Below are 15386 nucleotides of genomic sequence, written 5' to 3' on the forward strand. Positions count from 1 at the left end.
AGGTGGCAGGGAGTGGGGAGGAAAAGAGGCTCATGAGAGGGGAACTCTCTGCATGTCCCCGCACCCCCATGCACACAGTGGGGTGAAAACCAGGATTAGAAGGTTTTGCTCTTGGAACTGCAACTCTGCCCTACTCCCGGCCTACACACCGCCTGTTCCATCCTCGCCGCCCCAGCCCCAAAGCCCCCACCCGCTCGGCACTCTCACCCTTCCCTCGGTGTCAGTTTCTTGGGCCGCAGCGCGCGGGTGAGTGTCCTCTCAGGCGCGACCAGCCGGCAGGTGTGAGCATCTGGCCCCAAGGCTCGTTCTCTGGCGGCAAAGGCGGGGCTCCTCTCATTTGCATAGCTATCGCCGACCTTCCTTGCCAAGACCTCTTCCCGCTGGAGCCTCGACATCCGCTTGGCCTCAGTGACTGCCGTCGCTGCTATAAAACCTGACCCCGCCCGGCGCGACTCGCAAACTCGGCGCAAACTCGCCTAGAGCCGCGGACTTACGTGTGTGGCCGCAACCCGTGAGAAAGAATTCTGCTCGCGCGCGGCCCCCTCCTCCCGGGCCAGCTCCTGGCTTTTGCGGGCGGCCAGCCGAGGGCTCAGATCCACCAGCCCACTAGGGCCAGTCCTAGCACATTGAGGGGCGGGATAAAGAAAAGTGAGCCAGAGTGCGGCCGCAGCGCCCGCTGACCCGGTTCCCCGCAGCTCCAGGCCACCGCCGGCAGCATGACGCTGTGGGACGGGGTGCTACCTTTCTACCCCCAGGCTCCCCGCGCCGCGGGCTTCAGCGTCCCGCTGCTCATCGTCCTTGTGGTGTTCTTGGCCTTGGCCTCCAGCTTCCTGCTCATCTTGCCCGGGATTCGTGGCCATTCGGTAAGGGAACGCTAATAGCTTGGGTCTGGGGGTGGGGGCGCCAACTGGAGGGTTCAGGACAGGTGAGAATTAAGCAAGGAGCTCCGTGAATAGTCGAAGTGAGAGAGAACAGACTCCCAGGCGCCAAAGCCAGGTGCAGTACGTTTCCTTTTTGCGAGATCAGGGGTAGCTCACGTACAAGATATCCTAGGAATGTCTGGAGCATTGGGAGGTCGCTGCAGAGTAGGTGCCCAGTCCAGGAATCCTGCGCGCAACTCTAGTCTTCACTGTGCTGAGGAGACCTACCTCCTCCACACGGATACCTACCTCCTCCAGACAGCAGCTCCACCCTCATTCTGCCCTCTGCATAATACTTTTGGGCAAAGATAACAGAACCCAAACTATTCAGACTGCTGTTTCCCCCAACCTGCTGCTTGAGAGGAACCTATATGGGCTCTCTCATCCCATGAACTGAGAAACTCCAGGACAAGATGCAAAGTTGTAGGACTCTGGATACATTTCCTTAGACACATCCCCTTTCCCCCCCCACACACACACACCTCCCTGTACCATCTAGACTGTCTGTTTCTCAAGTCTAGGGGGACGCAGCCCCTCACCTTGATCGCTGTTGGCTTGCTTGGATCTTGATGTGCCTAGGGAAATCTGAGCGGCTGTACACCTACCGTCTCTACTTGAAGACCAGATCAGGGCCTCCCTCTCCTGGGGGAGGTGATCCTTGCTAGCTAGCACTTCTGGGTTCACTGATCCTCATCACAGCAGAGAGCTAGGTGAGAAGCAGGATCAGGAATTAGTTGGCTGGGGGAGTGAGGGCAATGGGAGATCACTAGTCAGAGATACCTTCATCCTCACCACTGGGTAGGGTGGACTGGGAAATGGGGGTGTGTGTGGAATGCAAAGCTAGAGAATATCAGAAATGCCACCAATCCAGGGGGCCTTGCATGAAAAGCCAGACTGCTTCCTCCTCAAAGATTGCTTTCCCTTCAAAATGTCAGGAATGTAACTGGGAAAGCGAATGAGGCAACAGGGTGTTGGGGGTGCAGCCTCAAGATGATCCCAGGAATAATCTGAAATCAAGTCCCACTCCATGTGATAAACAAAGAGAGACCCAAGAAAACGGCAGAAAACGGCATATTGCAAGATGGTAGCTTTAATAACCAAGGGTACTTCCTTCTGAGACTTTCACTTTGTCAAAACAAGAGCATTTTTTTTTGCACCTTCCACCACATCTTAAGGTTTATCCAAAAATCTTTAGTGAGCTTAATCACATACATCATCCAGTAGTCTCAACAATACATTTTATTTTTTAAATATATAAATATATATTAAAATTATCTTTTTAAAAACTATCTTTTTAAAAATATATTTAATTAATTTTTGTTGCTATAGTTTATCTTTTAGCTCGAGCAGGCACAGTAATGTCTCCATTGTGAGACTTGTTACTGGGGCTGGAACAATAGCACAGCAGGTAGGGCGTTTGCCTTGCACTCAGCTGACATGGGTTTGATTCCTCCCTTCCTCTCTGGGAGCCTGGCAAACCTGGCAAGCTCCCCCTGGCATATTCAATATGTCAAAAACAGTAACAACAAGTCTCACAATGGAGACGTTACTGGTGCCCGCTCAAGCAAATCGATGAACAAATGGGAGGACAATGCTACAGTACTATAGTTTATCTTATAGGTAAGATTTTTTGTTTTTGGCAGTTTCTGGGAACAAGAAGGCAAGTGAAACACACCCCCCAAATGCTGAGAGGGTGGTTGTGAGGCACCTATAATTCCCTGGTCCAGCTTGAGGGTCAGCAAGTGTCTTTTGATAGCCTGCTCCAGATGCTATCAAGGCAGTCAGCAAGGGACCTCATTAGCCTAGACAGGGCTGTTCAGCTGCTTTTGACTACTCTGGAGGCAAATTCCATCAGCATACAGACACATTTGAGACAAAACTTAGTTTAAGACAGTGATTTCTAGTATTAGTGAGTTCCTTTTCTATAAGGAATCCCCATAATATAAATCATGATTTATAACAGTCAGTATGTGTGTCCACTTGTGTGAGTTAATAACAATGATAGTGGGCTGAAGAGATAATAGAGAAGTTAAGGTACTTTATTTGTACCACCAGTGGTTCTCAAAGTATTACCAGAAGTAATACCTTGAACACAAAGCCAGGAGTCAGCCCTGAACACTGCTGCATGTAGTCCAAAATTAACCAAAAAATAACAACGATAGCAGACTCCTCAGGTCTAAATGCATGCCATTCTGTTTGGATAATGGCACAGGTGAAGCAAGTACTGAAATGCATTCTATTTAGGAAGGATGGTTTTTCTCCTTAGAGACATTTCAGTGTTCAGAAAGAACAGATTTTGGTGTGTGTGTGGGGGTGGGGGGAGGGGGATATCTGTTCAGACTTGTTGAGTGAGTGACCAGAGGGGTAGCTCAGCTGAGTGAACTAGAGCACATGCTTTGCACACAAGTCAACTCTTTTCTCTCATTCTCTCGCTCCCCCCGCCCCGTGCACTTTGGGGCCACTCCTGGCTATGTTCAGGACCTACTCCTAGCTCTGCACTCAGGGATCACTCACTCCTTGGTGGTCTCGGTGACCATATTAGGTATCAGTCAAGGCAGGGAGGGAGGGCTCCTGCCTTGCACACAGCCAGCCTGGGTTCCATCTCCAGCATTCCATATGGTCCCCCAAGACCTGAAAGAGTGATCCCTGAGTACAGAGCCAGAAGTAACCCTTAGCATCACAGGGTGTGCCCCCACCACCACCACCAAAAAAACACTGATACATTCTCAAACAGTGTTACCATGAATACACTTGTCTCTGATGCAGGATACTCTGCAGACTTTTCTGGAAACTTGGGGGTATGGGGACTTGCTAGATAGTGGAGACACAGAAAATTTAAGGTCTAGGCCATTGCTGTAAAGCTTTAGGAATCATTTAAATAAGAAGCACAAGGGATCAAACCAGGGTCAGCCATGTGCAAGGAAAGTAGCCTCTATATTATCTCTCAGGCATCTACAATTTCTCTTTCAATAATGCATTGTTAATAGCACAGCAGGTAGGGTAGGGCATCTGCCTTGTATGTGGCCAGTAGGCCAACCCAAGTACAATTCCTCGGCCCCTCTGAGAGCCCGGCAAGCTACCAAGAGTATCTCTCCCGCACAGCAAAAGCCTTGTAAGCTACCCATGACGTATTTGATATGCCAAACACACTAACAACAAGTCTCACAATGTTACTGGGCCCGCTCAAGCAAATCAATGAACAATGGGAGGACAGTGACAGTGACAGATCTACCTTTTTAATTCTTAAGGATGGTAACTGAGCGAGGGCAGCAATTTCCTTATTGACAGGGAATGTCAGAGTCAAGATGTGTATGACAGTGAGGACCTCCTCACCTTTCTTGTCCTTGCACTCAGATGTCTCTCTATATATCCTGACCCTGCAAGGTACCTCTTGTGATCATACACCCCTCAACATCCTGCTGCCCAATGCAAAGGACAAATTCCTTTAGAATGAGCTGGTTGTACGTGAAGAAGGCCAGCCAGGGCTTCTGAGTGATCAGCCAACAACTCAGTTCAACCCACCACTGCTGTGTGAGAAGCTCCACATGTATGGATAGGAGCTGTTGCTTTATGGGGGTTTACAGGACCCCGTAAAGAGCTGAAACCAAAATGTCAGAGGCACTATTGTGTTGCGCCCTAGCTCATACCTTCTGTAGTCACAGACAGTAACTCAAATGTCTGTAAGATGTCCAGAGCTTTAATCTGCTTCACTCCTATGTTAGCCTTTCTTCTCAAGGGTGGTTTATCACTCTGATCCCCAGCTCACACATGCCCTTTCTTTACCTGACAGTAGAAGGAACAGAGACACCATGCTAGGTGGATGAAAAAATACTTCACTTCCCTATCCCCTATTCCTCCAAGAACTCCAAACTCTGTTCCATTCTTAGGAATCTGACTTGGGGCCTTAGGGTTCGTGTCCAACAACTACAACTCCTGGAATAATGTACTTCTTACTTAAATGATTTCTGAAGCTTTACAGCAATGGTCTGGACCTTAAATTTTTCTGTGACTTCACTATCAAGTCCCCATGCCCCCAAATTTCCAGAAAAATCTGCAGAGTATCCTGCATCAGAGACAAGTCTATACATGGTAACACTGTTTGAGAAGGTATCAGTATTTTTTTGATGGGGGGGCACACCCTGTGATGCTCAAGGGTTACTTCTGGCTCTGTACTTAGGGATCATTTTGGAGGTTTTAGGGGACCATATGAGATGCTGAAGATGGAACTCAAGTTGGCTGCGTGCAAAACAGGCACCTTCCCTACCTGCCATACTATTGCTCCAGCCCCATCGTATCAGTACTTTTAAGGAATTGCCAGAACACTTACACCCTAAAGAAAGTTTAGTTTCACTTTTTTGGGGGGGAGGGAGAATCCTCCCAAGCAGTGCTCAGGGTACCAGGGGCCAGTCAAGGTGATACTGGCCCAGGCAACTGGACCAGACTTGAGGAAGCATCTCTTGTTATTCATCAATAATCCCAATAAATTTTAGCAAATCAAATAAGACTGAATAAATTTGATCTTTTTTTTTTTTTTTTTTTGCTTTTTGGGTCACTCCCAGCTATGCATAGGGGTTACTCCTGGCTCAAGCACTTAGGAATTACTCCTGGCGGTGCTCAGGGGACCATATGGGATCCTGGGAATCGAACCCGGGTCGGCTGCATGTAAGACAGACGTCCTACCCGCTGTACTATCGCTCCAGCTCCAAATTTTTATATATCTTGACTCAGAATTTGATTTGAGGAAATTTTTCAAAATTACTAATAGCTGTGCTAAACACTCAGCAATAGAGTGCATGCTTTCCATGCTTTAGGCCCCAGGTTTAATCCTCAGGAGAGAGAGAGAGAGAGAGAGAGAGAGAGAGAGAGAGAGAGAGAGAGAGATGAGAGAATGTTAAAGAGAGAACACAGGCTTCTCAAATGTATTGGCAGTCTGTATTTTAAGTCTCTATCTTCCTTTTTATCCTTTGGGACACTGGGGGAATGCAAGTTTCTTCCAAGAAGTTTTGAGCAATTGCTATTTAAATCTGCCTCCTTTCCCTCCCCCATCCCACCACTTAATGTCCTAATCAGGCTTTGTCACAAGAGCTTGAACCTTAAATCTGAGGTCACGTTGCTCTCCCACCTTTGCACAATGGATCTGAGGTCTCTTTAATTTTTCTAACTTGAGTTTCAGCCTCACCAAACTGCTCATAGCAAAGGTCCGCTTGCTGTGGCAAGCCTTCCTTTCTCTTCTTGATCACACAGCAGACTGCTCTGCATTGCTAGATAGCAGTATTAATAACCAAGGGAACATACTTAGGTTTTGTCTTAAGTGCCTGTAAAAACCAGCATTTTCCACACCCTCCTGCCAAAATCTCACATACAGAGAGGCCTTGGTGGGTTTAATCACATCGATCTAGATGGTCTGAACTACCTGGGTTTTTTGTTTGTTTGCTTTTGGGTTTGTTTGTTTGTTTGGTTGTTTGGTTGGTTGGTTAACTTTTTGAGGGTCACACCTGGCGATGTACAGGGGTTACTCCTGGCTCTGCACTCAGGAATTACTTCTGGCAGTGCTGGTGGGAGGTGGAAGGGGGACCATATGAGATGCTGGGGATCAACCTGGATCAACCCCATGCAAGGCAAATGCGCTACCCATTGTAGCCCCCTGAACTACACATTTTTTTATGCTTTTTGGGTCACACCCGGCAACGCCCAGGGGTTACTCCTGGCTCTGAACTCAGGGATTACTTCTGGCGGTGCTCAGGGGACCATATGGGATGCCAGGGATTTAACCCAGGTCAGCCCTGTGCAAGGCAAACACCCCACCCACTGTGCTATCACTCTGGCCCCTACACATTTTTATCTCAGAGATGTGTCTGGGAGCAGATGTGCTTTTGGGATCAGAGAAGACAGGCAAAATGTATGTTCCAAAGTGGGGTTAGAGGTGACAGCCCTCTTTCCCCACCCCCACCCCCCCACCTAGTTTCACTTTGAAGGTCAACAAGCTGTCCTACTTATTCTCATGACTGCCTTCCCCCAACTTAAAAGGCAGTTTCAGGGCCCTGCATATTAGGGTGTCATGGGGTCAAGGAAGTCTTGGGAGTTCTGGTTCTATACCAGAGTACCCAGGTCTAATGGGTTGCTTTTCCCCACAGCGCTGGTTCTGGTTGGTGAGAGTTCTTCTCAGTCTGTTTATAGGTGCAGAAATTGTGGGTGAGTTTGTGGTACAGCCAATGGGGGTAGGAAGATGGGGGGTAGAGGGAAAAATGGGAATTGGGTGGCTGGTTCCTGCCTCCTTTCTCCTTCAAGTGTTTTTTTTTTTAATTGCAGGGGGTGGGGGGTGAGGTAGGGGTGTCACACCAAGCAGTGTTTGGGGGCTATTCCTGTTTCTTAGAGCATCCTGTGGTGCCCCTACAGGGGTGCGGTGCTGCATGCATGACAAATATCTATCCTCCTGCATTGTCTCTACCCCCAACTCCCTCCAAGCCCCTTTGAGTGGCAAATTTTCCTTGTTTACTGCATGCAACACATTGGATCCCTAGGACACCCCCCTCTTTTGCACGATGCAACCTCTCACCCCTTTGAATTCTATCTCCAACTTCTTGCAGAAACCTCCACCCGCTCCCCTCCCCCAACCGCCCATGTGCTTCTCCCCCCAGCTGTGCACTTCAGCGCAGAATGGTCGGTGGGCAGAGTTGATACCAATACTTCCTACAAAGCCTTCAGCACTGAGCAGGTCCGAGCGCATGTCGGTCTGCACGTGGGCCTGGAGAGTATCAACATAACACTCACAGGTGAGCGGGTAGGGTCCACTACCTACTGAGCTAGGCAGACCCCATGGGTGGGTAAATGTGGCATTAGCAGCTGGAGCTCAGAAACCTTTTGATCCTCTAAGACTTGTGTTTTCCTGTCTGCTAAATGGAATCCTCTGGCACCGTAGCTTTCCAATCACAATGCGTTTAGGTGTCCCGGCTGCATGCAGCGCGCCCCCACCCCACCCCACCCTCGCCCTCATGACCTTGCCCCGCTCTCCAGGGACCCCAGTGCGGCAGATGAACGAAACCATTGACTACAACGAGCAGTTCCATTGGCGTTTCGGGGAGGACTATGAGGAGGAGTACGCCCGGGCGTTGGCGAAGGGGCTGCCAGATCCCGTGCTCTACTTGGCGGAGAAGTTCACCCCGAGCAGCCCGTGTGGGCTGTACAGCCAGTACCGCCTGGCGGGCCACTACGCTTCAGCCACGCTGTGGTGAGCGCTGGGGGAGAGAGAAGGCGCTGGCCTGGGCTGGGCAGGACCCGTTGGGAGCCGCAGACGCTGCAAGATGCTCTCGGAGACTCGCTGGGAGACTGAAGGTCATTCTCCAGTTTCTCGGAAACTCCGGGGAACTCAGCCAGCACTGGGAGCCGGGATTCCCCCAGGGATTCCTCTCCGCCACTGAGCTCCCAGCCTTGAGCGGGAGATCTGGGATAGGAACCTCCCGGGAGCACGAAGCGGGGAGCTGCGGACTCACGGCGGGGTGGGTACGGGCGGCGGGGAGCTGGGGGTCAGGGCGCGTGCAGTGAGCGGCAGGGAGCTGCGGGCTCACGGCAGGGGTGCAGGCGGCGGGCAGCTGCGGGTCAGGGCGCGTGCAGTGAGCGGCTGGGAGCTGCGGGCTCACGGCAGGGGTGCAGGCGGCGGGCAGCTGCGGGTCAGGGCGCGTGCAGTGAGCGGCAGGGAGCTGCGGGCTCACGGCAGGGGTGCAGGCGGCGGGCAGCTGCGGGTCAGGGCGCGTGCAGTGAGCGGCTGGGAGCTGCGGGCTCACGGCAGGGGTGCAGGCGGCGGGCAGCTGCGGGCCAGGGCGCGTGCAGTGAGCGGCTGGGAGCTGCGGGCTCACGGCGCGGCGCTGCTTCCCGCAGGGTGGCGTTCTGTTTCTGGCTGCTCTCCAACGCGCTGTTCTCCATGCCCGTCCCGCTCTACGGCGGCCTGGCGCTGCTTGTCACCGGCGCCTTCGTGCTCTTCTCCGTCTTCGCCTTCGCCTCCATCTCCAGCGTGCCCCTCTGCCCCTTCCGCTTTGGCTCCTCGGCCCTCACCACGCACTACGGGGCCGCCTTTTGGATCACGCTGGCCACCGGTGAGGACCGAGGGGACCCGGACCAGGGGTTGGCTGCGGGGCGGCAGGGGATTTGTACTGATGTGCCCTCCCCAGTTTACTTGCAAAGAGGACTCGCAGGGGAGGCTGGAAGAGTTTAGAAGCAATCAGGGTCTTGCCCCACTTAGCGTGTCGTGTGACCCATTTAAGGCCTTTCTTCGGGGAATGTGTGGCCATGTGCATGTGGGGTGTGACCCTCGAGATCTGGTCTGGAGCGCTGAGCACCCCCTTTTCCTTCCGTCGCCGCGACAGGCATCCTGTGTCTCCTCCTGGGCGTCGCTGTGGCGAGTCTCCACTACATTCGACCGGGCGCTCTTCGCATCTTCTTGGACCAAAGCTTCAAGGACTGTGGCGACCATACGAGAAGCGGCTTATCCCTTGTCCTCAATAACCCGCTTCACAAACCGTTAGAGCCGGTGGTCATGACCAGTACTAACTTGTGAGGGGGCGCAGCCTCGGACTCCCACGCCAGCCACCTTAGTTCACGCCGGCAGGGAAGCCGTGCTCGTCGTGTTCATCGTGGGGGAAAAGTTCCAGAATGAACTGTAAATAAACTACTTTTTATTATTTTTCAAAAAGTAAAAAAACACCCATTTCCTAATCATTTCGGCGGCTCTCCAAGTCCTTTGGGGATGTGCGCGCTCCAGACAAGTGGAGTATTGGAGGCAGCCTGGTACCCCGCGCCTGGGGGCTTGGGATAACCTCACCGGCACAGTGAGAGGAGCGCCCTCTAGTGAGCACAGCGGGGAACCGGGCAGAGCGGCCGGAGAAGGCCCTGACACAGGTTTCCACCTGGCCCAGCAGGGTGGACAAGGAAAGGGCACATTTTGAGCTTATTCACTAACTTCAGATGATTCACTAGCAGGTGGTGTCCGAAGGCCAAGGAAGCTGTCACCAAAATGCAAATTTTGAGGATGTCCTGCAACTCCTATCTCCTTATTTAGCAAACTTTGAGAACTGAAGTTCCTAGAGAATGGGTCTTGGTTGGTTAATTTTAGTTTAGACCAGTTCACATTCTTCCCCTCCACAGTACTGCCTTTTATTGTACCAAGAGGTCATACAAACTTGGGGAGTTAGGGAAGAACAAAGGGACCCAGAGAAAAAGAAAACAAGAGGAGCAAAGGGGTGAGGCAGGCACTGGGGACCCACTGTACCCACAAGTCACTATGTAGGTAGAGCTCGAGTTTCAGCAAACAGACAAGCACCAGGCAGAAACAGCCTTGGCTTAGTCCTATGTAGTGACAGGCTTCATGGGCAGCCCCAGTGTCTTTTCTGCACACTAGGATTTTTCTTGCTTGCTTCATTTTTTGCCTTGGGTGGGGGGGGGGCTCACACCTGGCATGGTTTGGGGGCCACACAGTGTCCAGAATAGAAGGGAATGCAGGCTTCCTGCCTGCAGACCATGTGCTCAGCCTGCTGAGGTACCTCCCCAGTCTCAGGAATTCTCCGAACTACCTATAGGTTGGAACAGGGTCCTGCCACAAACATCTTATGGGCTGTGTTAGTGGCTTTATGGTACTCTGACAATGTCCGGCTCCAGGCTGGAAGCCTAGGTGGCCACTGGGGTGAGGAGCCTTATAGGGCACAGTCAGGTTCTTCAGGGTGCTCTTCCTTGCAACAGGCCTCAGAGGAAGCTTCTGAGAGTGGGATGTTCTGGGGCTCGGGATTCTCAGCCATGGAGCGGTACCGAGGGCTCAGGAGTCCTCCTTCCTCAGGATTCCAACTCAGCACAGGGCCTTCCCCCACGCTCTGGTTGAAGAAAGTTTTCAGCCTGTGGGGCTGCATCCTGTGAGCCACCGCCATAGCCAGCCCCAGCAGCACACACAGAAACCCTGGGCAGGAGCAACAGGGGGCCATTACTCAGAGACTCTCCCAAGGACACCTTCTAGGACCTTCTGAACCGTGGGAGGACAATATGGGCTCAGAGAAGTGGCCGATTTAGTCATAGGCTAATACCACTGATCTTTCACTAATAAGAGAGGAGAGAGAGAGAGAGAGAGAGAGAGAGAGAGAGAGAGAGAGAGAACACTTAAGGGTTACATGGGGCAGAGACCCAGGGCAGCAGCTGAGCCACTGGCTACAGTGGACAGTCCTGCTGGCATGTGGGAGGTTACTGTGGAGAGGGATATACCAGGCATTAAATAAGGATCCTTGGGTAGGAACAAGGGACCCAAGAAAAACATTTAGGGGGAAGTAGGCAGGGTTGTGAAATATGAAGCTTTAGAAGTGATGGGGGGAGAGAGCTATAGGGGATGAGGACCATAAGAGACACAGAGGGGCAGCAGAGGCTACAACTGGGGAGGAGAGGAAGTGGAAACCTGGAGAGAAACCCCAGGGATGAGGAACATGAGAGGGGGAGCTTCAAAGAAGGGAAAAACATCCAGGTCCCCAGAGACAAGCCTTCAAAATGTCCCATCATGAAGAAGGTCCCAACCCTCTACTGCTGACACCGGGGCCCCCAGAGCCCCTCTTTGGGAGCAAGCCTCACCTGTAGACAGTGTGATCCAGAAGGCAGGCCCAAGGTGGGTGCGCAGCACCTCCGGGCCCAGGCGTAGGGGGCAGGGTGGGCTGAGAGACATGGTGGTGGAGAAGAAGACCAAGGCCAGCAGCTGGAAGATGCCCGTGGCCAGCAGCATGTGGCCACCGTAGACCAGCACAGGCATGGACAGCATCACGTTGGTCAGCAGCCAGCAGAGGAAAGCCACCCTACAGGGCCAGGAACCAGTGAGGCCTCCCGGGGGCCTCTCCTGGGAAGATCTCCAGCTTGTGGACTTCCCCACCACCCAGGGGGATGGATGCCAGTCCAGTCCACCAGGGAGCCCTCCACCCGCCCTTGAGTGGAAGAGAGACAGGGGAAATCCTGTTCCTGGGCCCAAGGCAGCGATCGCCCTATCCCAGCCTCACCACAGAGTGGCCGAAGTGTAGTGTCCTGCCAGGCGATACTGGCTATGCAGGCCACAGGGACTGTTTGGGGTGAACTTCTCAGCCAGATGGAGCACGGGGTCTGGCAGCCCCTTCTCCAGGGCCTTTGTGTACTCCTTGGCGTAGCTTGTGCCCAGGCGCCAGGTGAACTCCTCGTTGTAATTGATGGTCTCGTTCAGCTGCTGCACTGGGGTTCCTGGGTTGTCAGGCATATTCAGTGGGGACCCCAGGGCCAGAGTGGGCATTTCCCTGATGTGTGGCTCGCCACAATGGGTGGAAGGTTAGAAACTTCTCTCAAGTGACAGAAGAAAACTTCCAAGGTCTGGGAAAGTTCCAGCTACCATCCCCCCATCCTGCAGCTCCCCATCAGGACAGACTTAGAATCCAGTTTTCACACACACACACACACACACACACACACACACACACACACACTATACACACACACACACACACCATTTACCTGTGAGTGTGATGTTGACTCCTCGAAGCCCAATCTGCAGCCCAACTTCGGCCTTGATCCACTCGGAACTGAAGGCCTTATAGGATGTGTTGGTGCTGACCTGGCCCACTGACCACTCAGAACTGAAATTCACTGCTGGGGTTGGGAAGTTGAAAATACAGGAACTCAGGGAGGTCTGGGCACAGCTGGCTTAGGGTCAGAGGGAGACCTACAAGGGATCTCTTTCTGTCCATTAGCATGTCCAAGGTCAGACTAGTGGATGGTTTGCCAGCAACCAGTCTGGGATGAGTAAGGGTAAAGGTAAAGGCCCTCCCGTTGATCGTCGATTTGCTCGAGCGGGCCCAGTAACATCTCCATTGGAGACTTTGTTGTTACTGTGTCTGGCATATCGAATACTCTCGGTAGCTTGCCGGGCTCTCCAAGAGGGGCGGAGGAATCGAACTCGGGTCGGCCATGTTGGCCGCTTGTAAGGCGAACGCCCTACCCGCTGTGCTATCGCTCCAGCCGGATGAGTAAATGGGTCAAAATTCAAGATTTCCCGTGGCCACCTTCTGCTACTGTCCCTCCCTTCTTCCCACCCCCATTTGAGGAGAGCTGCTCTTGAAGCTTGGAAGAAGGCCTTAACATAATTAACTTTGATCTCCAAACACAACTTCAGTGAGTGACTTTCCCACTTATTTGCCAAATTCCCAAAGTAAAGCCAGCAGCCCCTTCCCCTCCACCCTCTACACCCACTCCACCCTTCTTTTCCAGCTTCAGTGTCCTGAAACCTTCTTCCCAAAGAAAGTCAGGATGATTGATCTCTTTGGCTCTGAGAAAAAAAGAATGAGAAGGTTGGAGAGTGTACCCAAAATGCCCTCAGGACTCAGGTAAGAGTGCCAGAGGAAAGAGGGGTGGGGGTGAGGGACGGGACAGAAAGGCAGCTGTGGAGAAATGCCAGCTGCTCACTTAGATGGAACTAAACAAACAGAGGCAGCTACCTGATTCAGCTAGTTTCACACTCACCCAGAATCACAGCCCCGATGAATAAGCTGGTCACCACCCGCAGCAGCCAGAACAGCCTCTGAGGCACAGGGGGAAGGGTTTAGGGAGAAGGTCCCTTCCTGCAAGGCCACCCTTCCTCCTTCTAGGCTTGGGGTTCTAACCCAGGGATTCCCCCTGCCAGTGCAGACGAGCTCACCCAGCACATGGTAGATGCTCAGTCAGTGAGTGGGGAGCTCTCAGCTGGGGGTCAGAGTGGCTTTCTCAGTACCAGTGTCTTCCCTGAGTGTCATAGGCCCAGAGTCTGGTTCCCTCACCTGGAGACCCGGGTCTCTTTGAGGCTGGGGTCTTGGGTCTGGGCTTGTTTCTTACCATCTTGCCCCGAATGCCCGGCAGGATGATGATGAAGGTCACCAACGCCGTGAGGAAGATGGTGATGATGACCGCCAAGGTGGTGTCCATCGGGAAGGTTGGCTTGGGACCAGGGTAGAAGGGTAACATGTCTCCCAAAACAGCCATTTGGGCCCAGGAGTGTGCAGAGAGGCAGATGCTGAATGTGTACTGGGGGGGTTCCTCTCTTGTGCCACACACTGTTCTTGGGGCTAGAGGTACAGCAGAGAGTAAACTAGACCCAGCTCCCTCCCTCAGAGCTGCACAGAATCCACTGTTCCATCGCATTGCCCCCAGCCATCCCTCTCCTCCCCTCTCTGTGTGTGAGGGAGGAAGAGGCTCTTGGTAATCAATCTCTGTCACCTCATGCTTCTGCCCTCACCAGCAGCCTCCCTAACTGTGGGCCCTCAGTACCCTCTAGTCTTTTCTGCTTCCTTTGGGACTGTCTCAAGAAATATAATTCTCTTTTATTTCCCTCAGACCTCCAGCACAAGCAGACAGAAAAAGCTGTATTTACTACGGTGTGAAGGTGTAGGGGTGAGAGAAGGTAGAGGTTACATAAAGATTGGCTTTCTACTTCTGTCACCAAAGGAACAAAAGCCAGACAGCTCTGCTAAGTATATAATCCAATGACATCCTTGGAGACTGATTCTTACACCTTGCCCTATCTGTACCTGTCTGTTCAGCTTTCTGAAATGCCCCAGGTCCTACTCTGGGAACTCCAGAGCAATCAAGTTAAATTCAACTCCCTCAACCAAAGCACTAAAGAACCTGCCTTCACCTGGCAGACAGCTTCTGGCTCACACATCAACTCCGGGGCTCTAGAGCTATCTCTAGGTTACATTCGCAGGCCTTAGTTCTGCTCAAACCCTGGTTGGCCTTAGGCTCCTCAGTCTGTCCCCTATTTCAGAGTTAGTTTATCCCTTTGTAGACAGAATAGTGGGGAAATGGTGATTTGAACTTACTTGGTTTTGTTCAAACCAGATAAGTTATTCTTTCACATACTGTAAAAGATAAGCAAATACACAAAAAACACTGCCAATTAAATCAGAACAATTCATGCTGATAAGATAGTTCATATCTTAGATCTTATTTTGGACTATCATATATGTATATAATAAGATCTATATAATAATATATAAATATAATTTATATATCATATATAATAAAATTATATATATATGAGACCAAAAAAAGTCAAAGCACCAATGATCCCAGTTCTGCTCTTTTCCCTGCAGTCTCATATGGTGTGGGAGGCTGTAGAGTCTGACCTTGTGGTGTCTGGTTAAATGATTGAGTGGAAAAATGAGAGTTGGAATCAAGCAACTCTGAATTCTGCCTTTCCTCTTGCAAGTTACTTGACCTCTATAGTGACACAATTTTATTTGTGAGTGGGTGGAGAGTAGGTAGAGAGATGGTTGATACACACCCATGTTCTGGGTTTACTTCTGACTCTGCTCAAGGGTCACTTCTGGTGGTGCTCAGGAGACCATATATGGTGCACGGGATAGAACTGGAATCACTGTGTGCAAGGCAAGTACTATCTATTGGGCCTCTTTATTATTTTTTATTGATTGAGATTCTATAGTATGCAAAGCTGTT

The 15386-nt window shown here is 51.7% G+C and overlaps 2 protein-coding genes across 3 annotated transcripts; one reads left to right on the forward strand and one right to left on the reverse strand.

The window, feature by feature from the left end:
• Positions 1-716: 716 nt before the first annotated feature.
• DUOXA2 (dual oxidase maturation factor 2) lies at positions 717-9471 on the forward strand. Its single transcript, XM_056133982.1, has 6 exons — positions 717-863; positions 7055-7112; positions 7559-7693; positions 7935-8148; positions 8796-9010; positions 9281-9471. Exons 1-6 carry the CDS (start codon positions 717-719, stop codon positions 9469-9471), a joined length of 960 nt encoding a protein of 319 aa, XP_055989957.1.
• A 1081-nt stretch (positions 9472-10552) lies between these two features.
• Positions 10553-13913, reverse strand: DUOXA1 (dual oxidase maturation factor 1). Of its 2 annotated transcripts, XM_056134224.1 has the most exons (6): positions 13767-13913; positions 13419-13476; positions 12414-12548; positions 11933-12146; positions 11517-11734; positions 10553-10860 (listed from the first exon to the last, which is right to left on the reverse strand). In XM_056134224.1, exons 1-6 carry the CDS (start codon positions 13911-13913, stop codon positions 10604-10606), a joined length of 1029 nt encoding a protein of 342 aa, XP_055990199.1. In that variant the 3' UTR covers positions 10553-10603. The 2 variants fall into 2 exon arrangements, with proteins under 2 accessions (XP_055990199.1, XP_055990200.1); XM_056134225.1 differs by lacking the exon at positions 12414-12548.
• Between the last annotated feature and the right edge of the window lie 1473 nt (positions 13914-15386).

The sequence above is a fragment of the Sorex fumeus genome, unplaced genomic scaffold, assembly GCF_029834395.1.
Source record: "Sorex fumeus unplaced genomic scaffold, SorFum_2.1 ptg000098l, whole genome shotgun sequence".
In the NCBI taxonomy this organism is placed as follows: Eukaryota; Metazoa; Chordata; class Mammalia; order Eulipotyphla; family Soricidae; genus Sorex; species Sorex fumeus.

Bases quoted from the DNA above. Each gene is read 5' to 3' on its own strand.
- DUOXA2 (XM_056133982.1), top strand. From the start codon at position 717: ATGACGCTGTGGGACGGGGTGCTACCTTTCTACCCCCAGGCTCCCCGC. The intron at 7,113-7,558 runs GTGAGTTTGTGG...TTCTCCCCCCAG, and splicing joins TATAGGTGCAGAAATTGTGG to CTGTGCACTTCAGCGCAGAA. The intron at 8,149-8,795 runs GTGAGCGCTGGG...TGCTTCCCGCAG, and splicing joins TACGCTTCAGCCACGCTGTG to GGTGGCGTTCTGTTTCTGGC.
- DUOXA1 (XM_056134224.1), bottom strand. From the start codon at position 13,913: ATGGCTGTTTTGGGAGACATGTTACCCTTCTACCCTGGTCCCAAGCCA. The intron at 13,477-13,766 runs GTAAGAAACAAG...CCTGTGCCTCAG, and splicing joins CGGGCATTCGGGGCAAGATG to AGGCTGTTCTGGCTGCTGCG. The intron at 11,735-11,932 runs GTGAGGCTGGGA...CTGGCCCTGTAG, and splicing joins TACACTTCGGCCACTCTGTG to GGTGGCTTTCCTCTGCTGGC.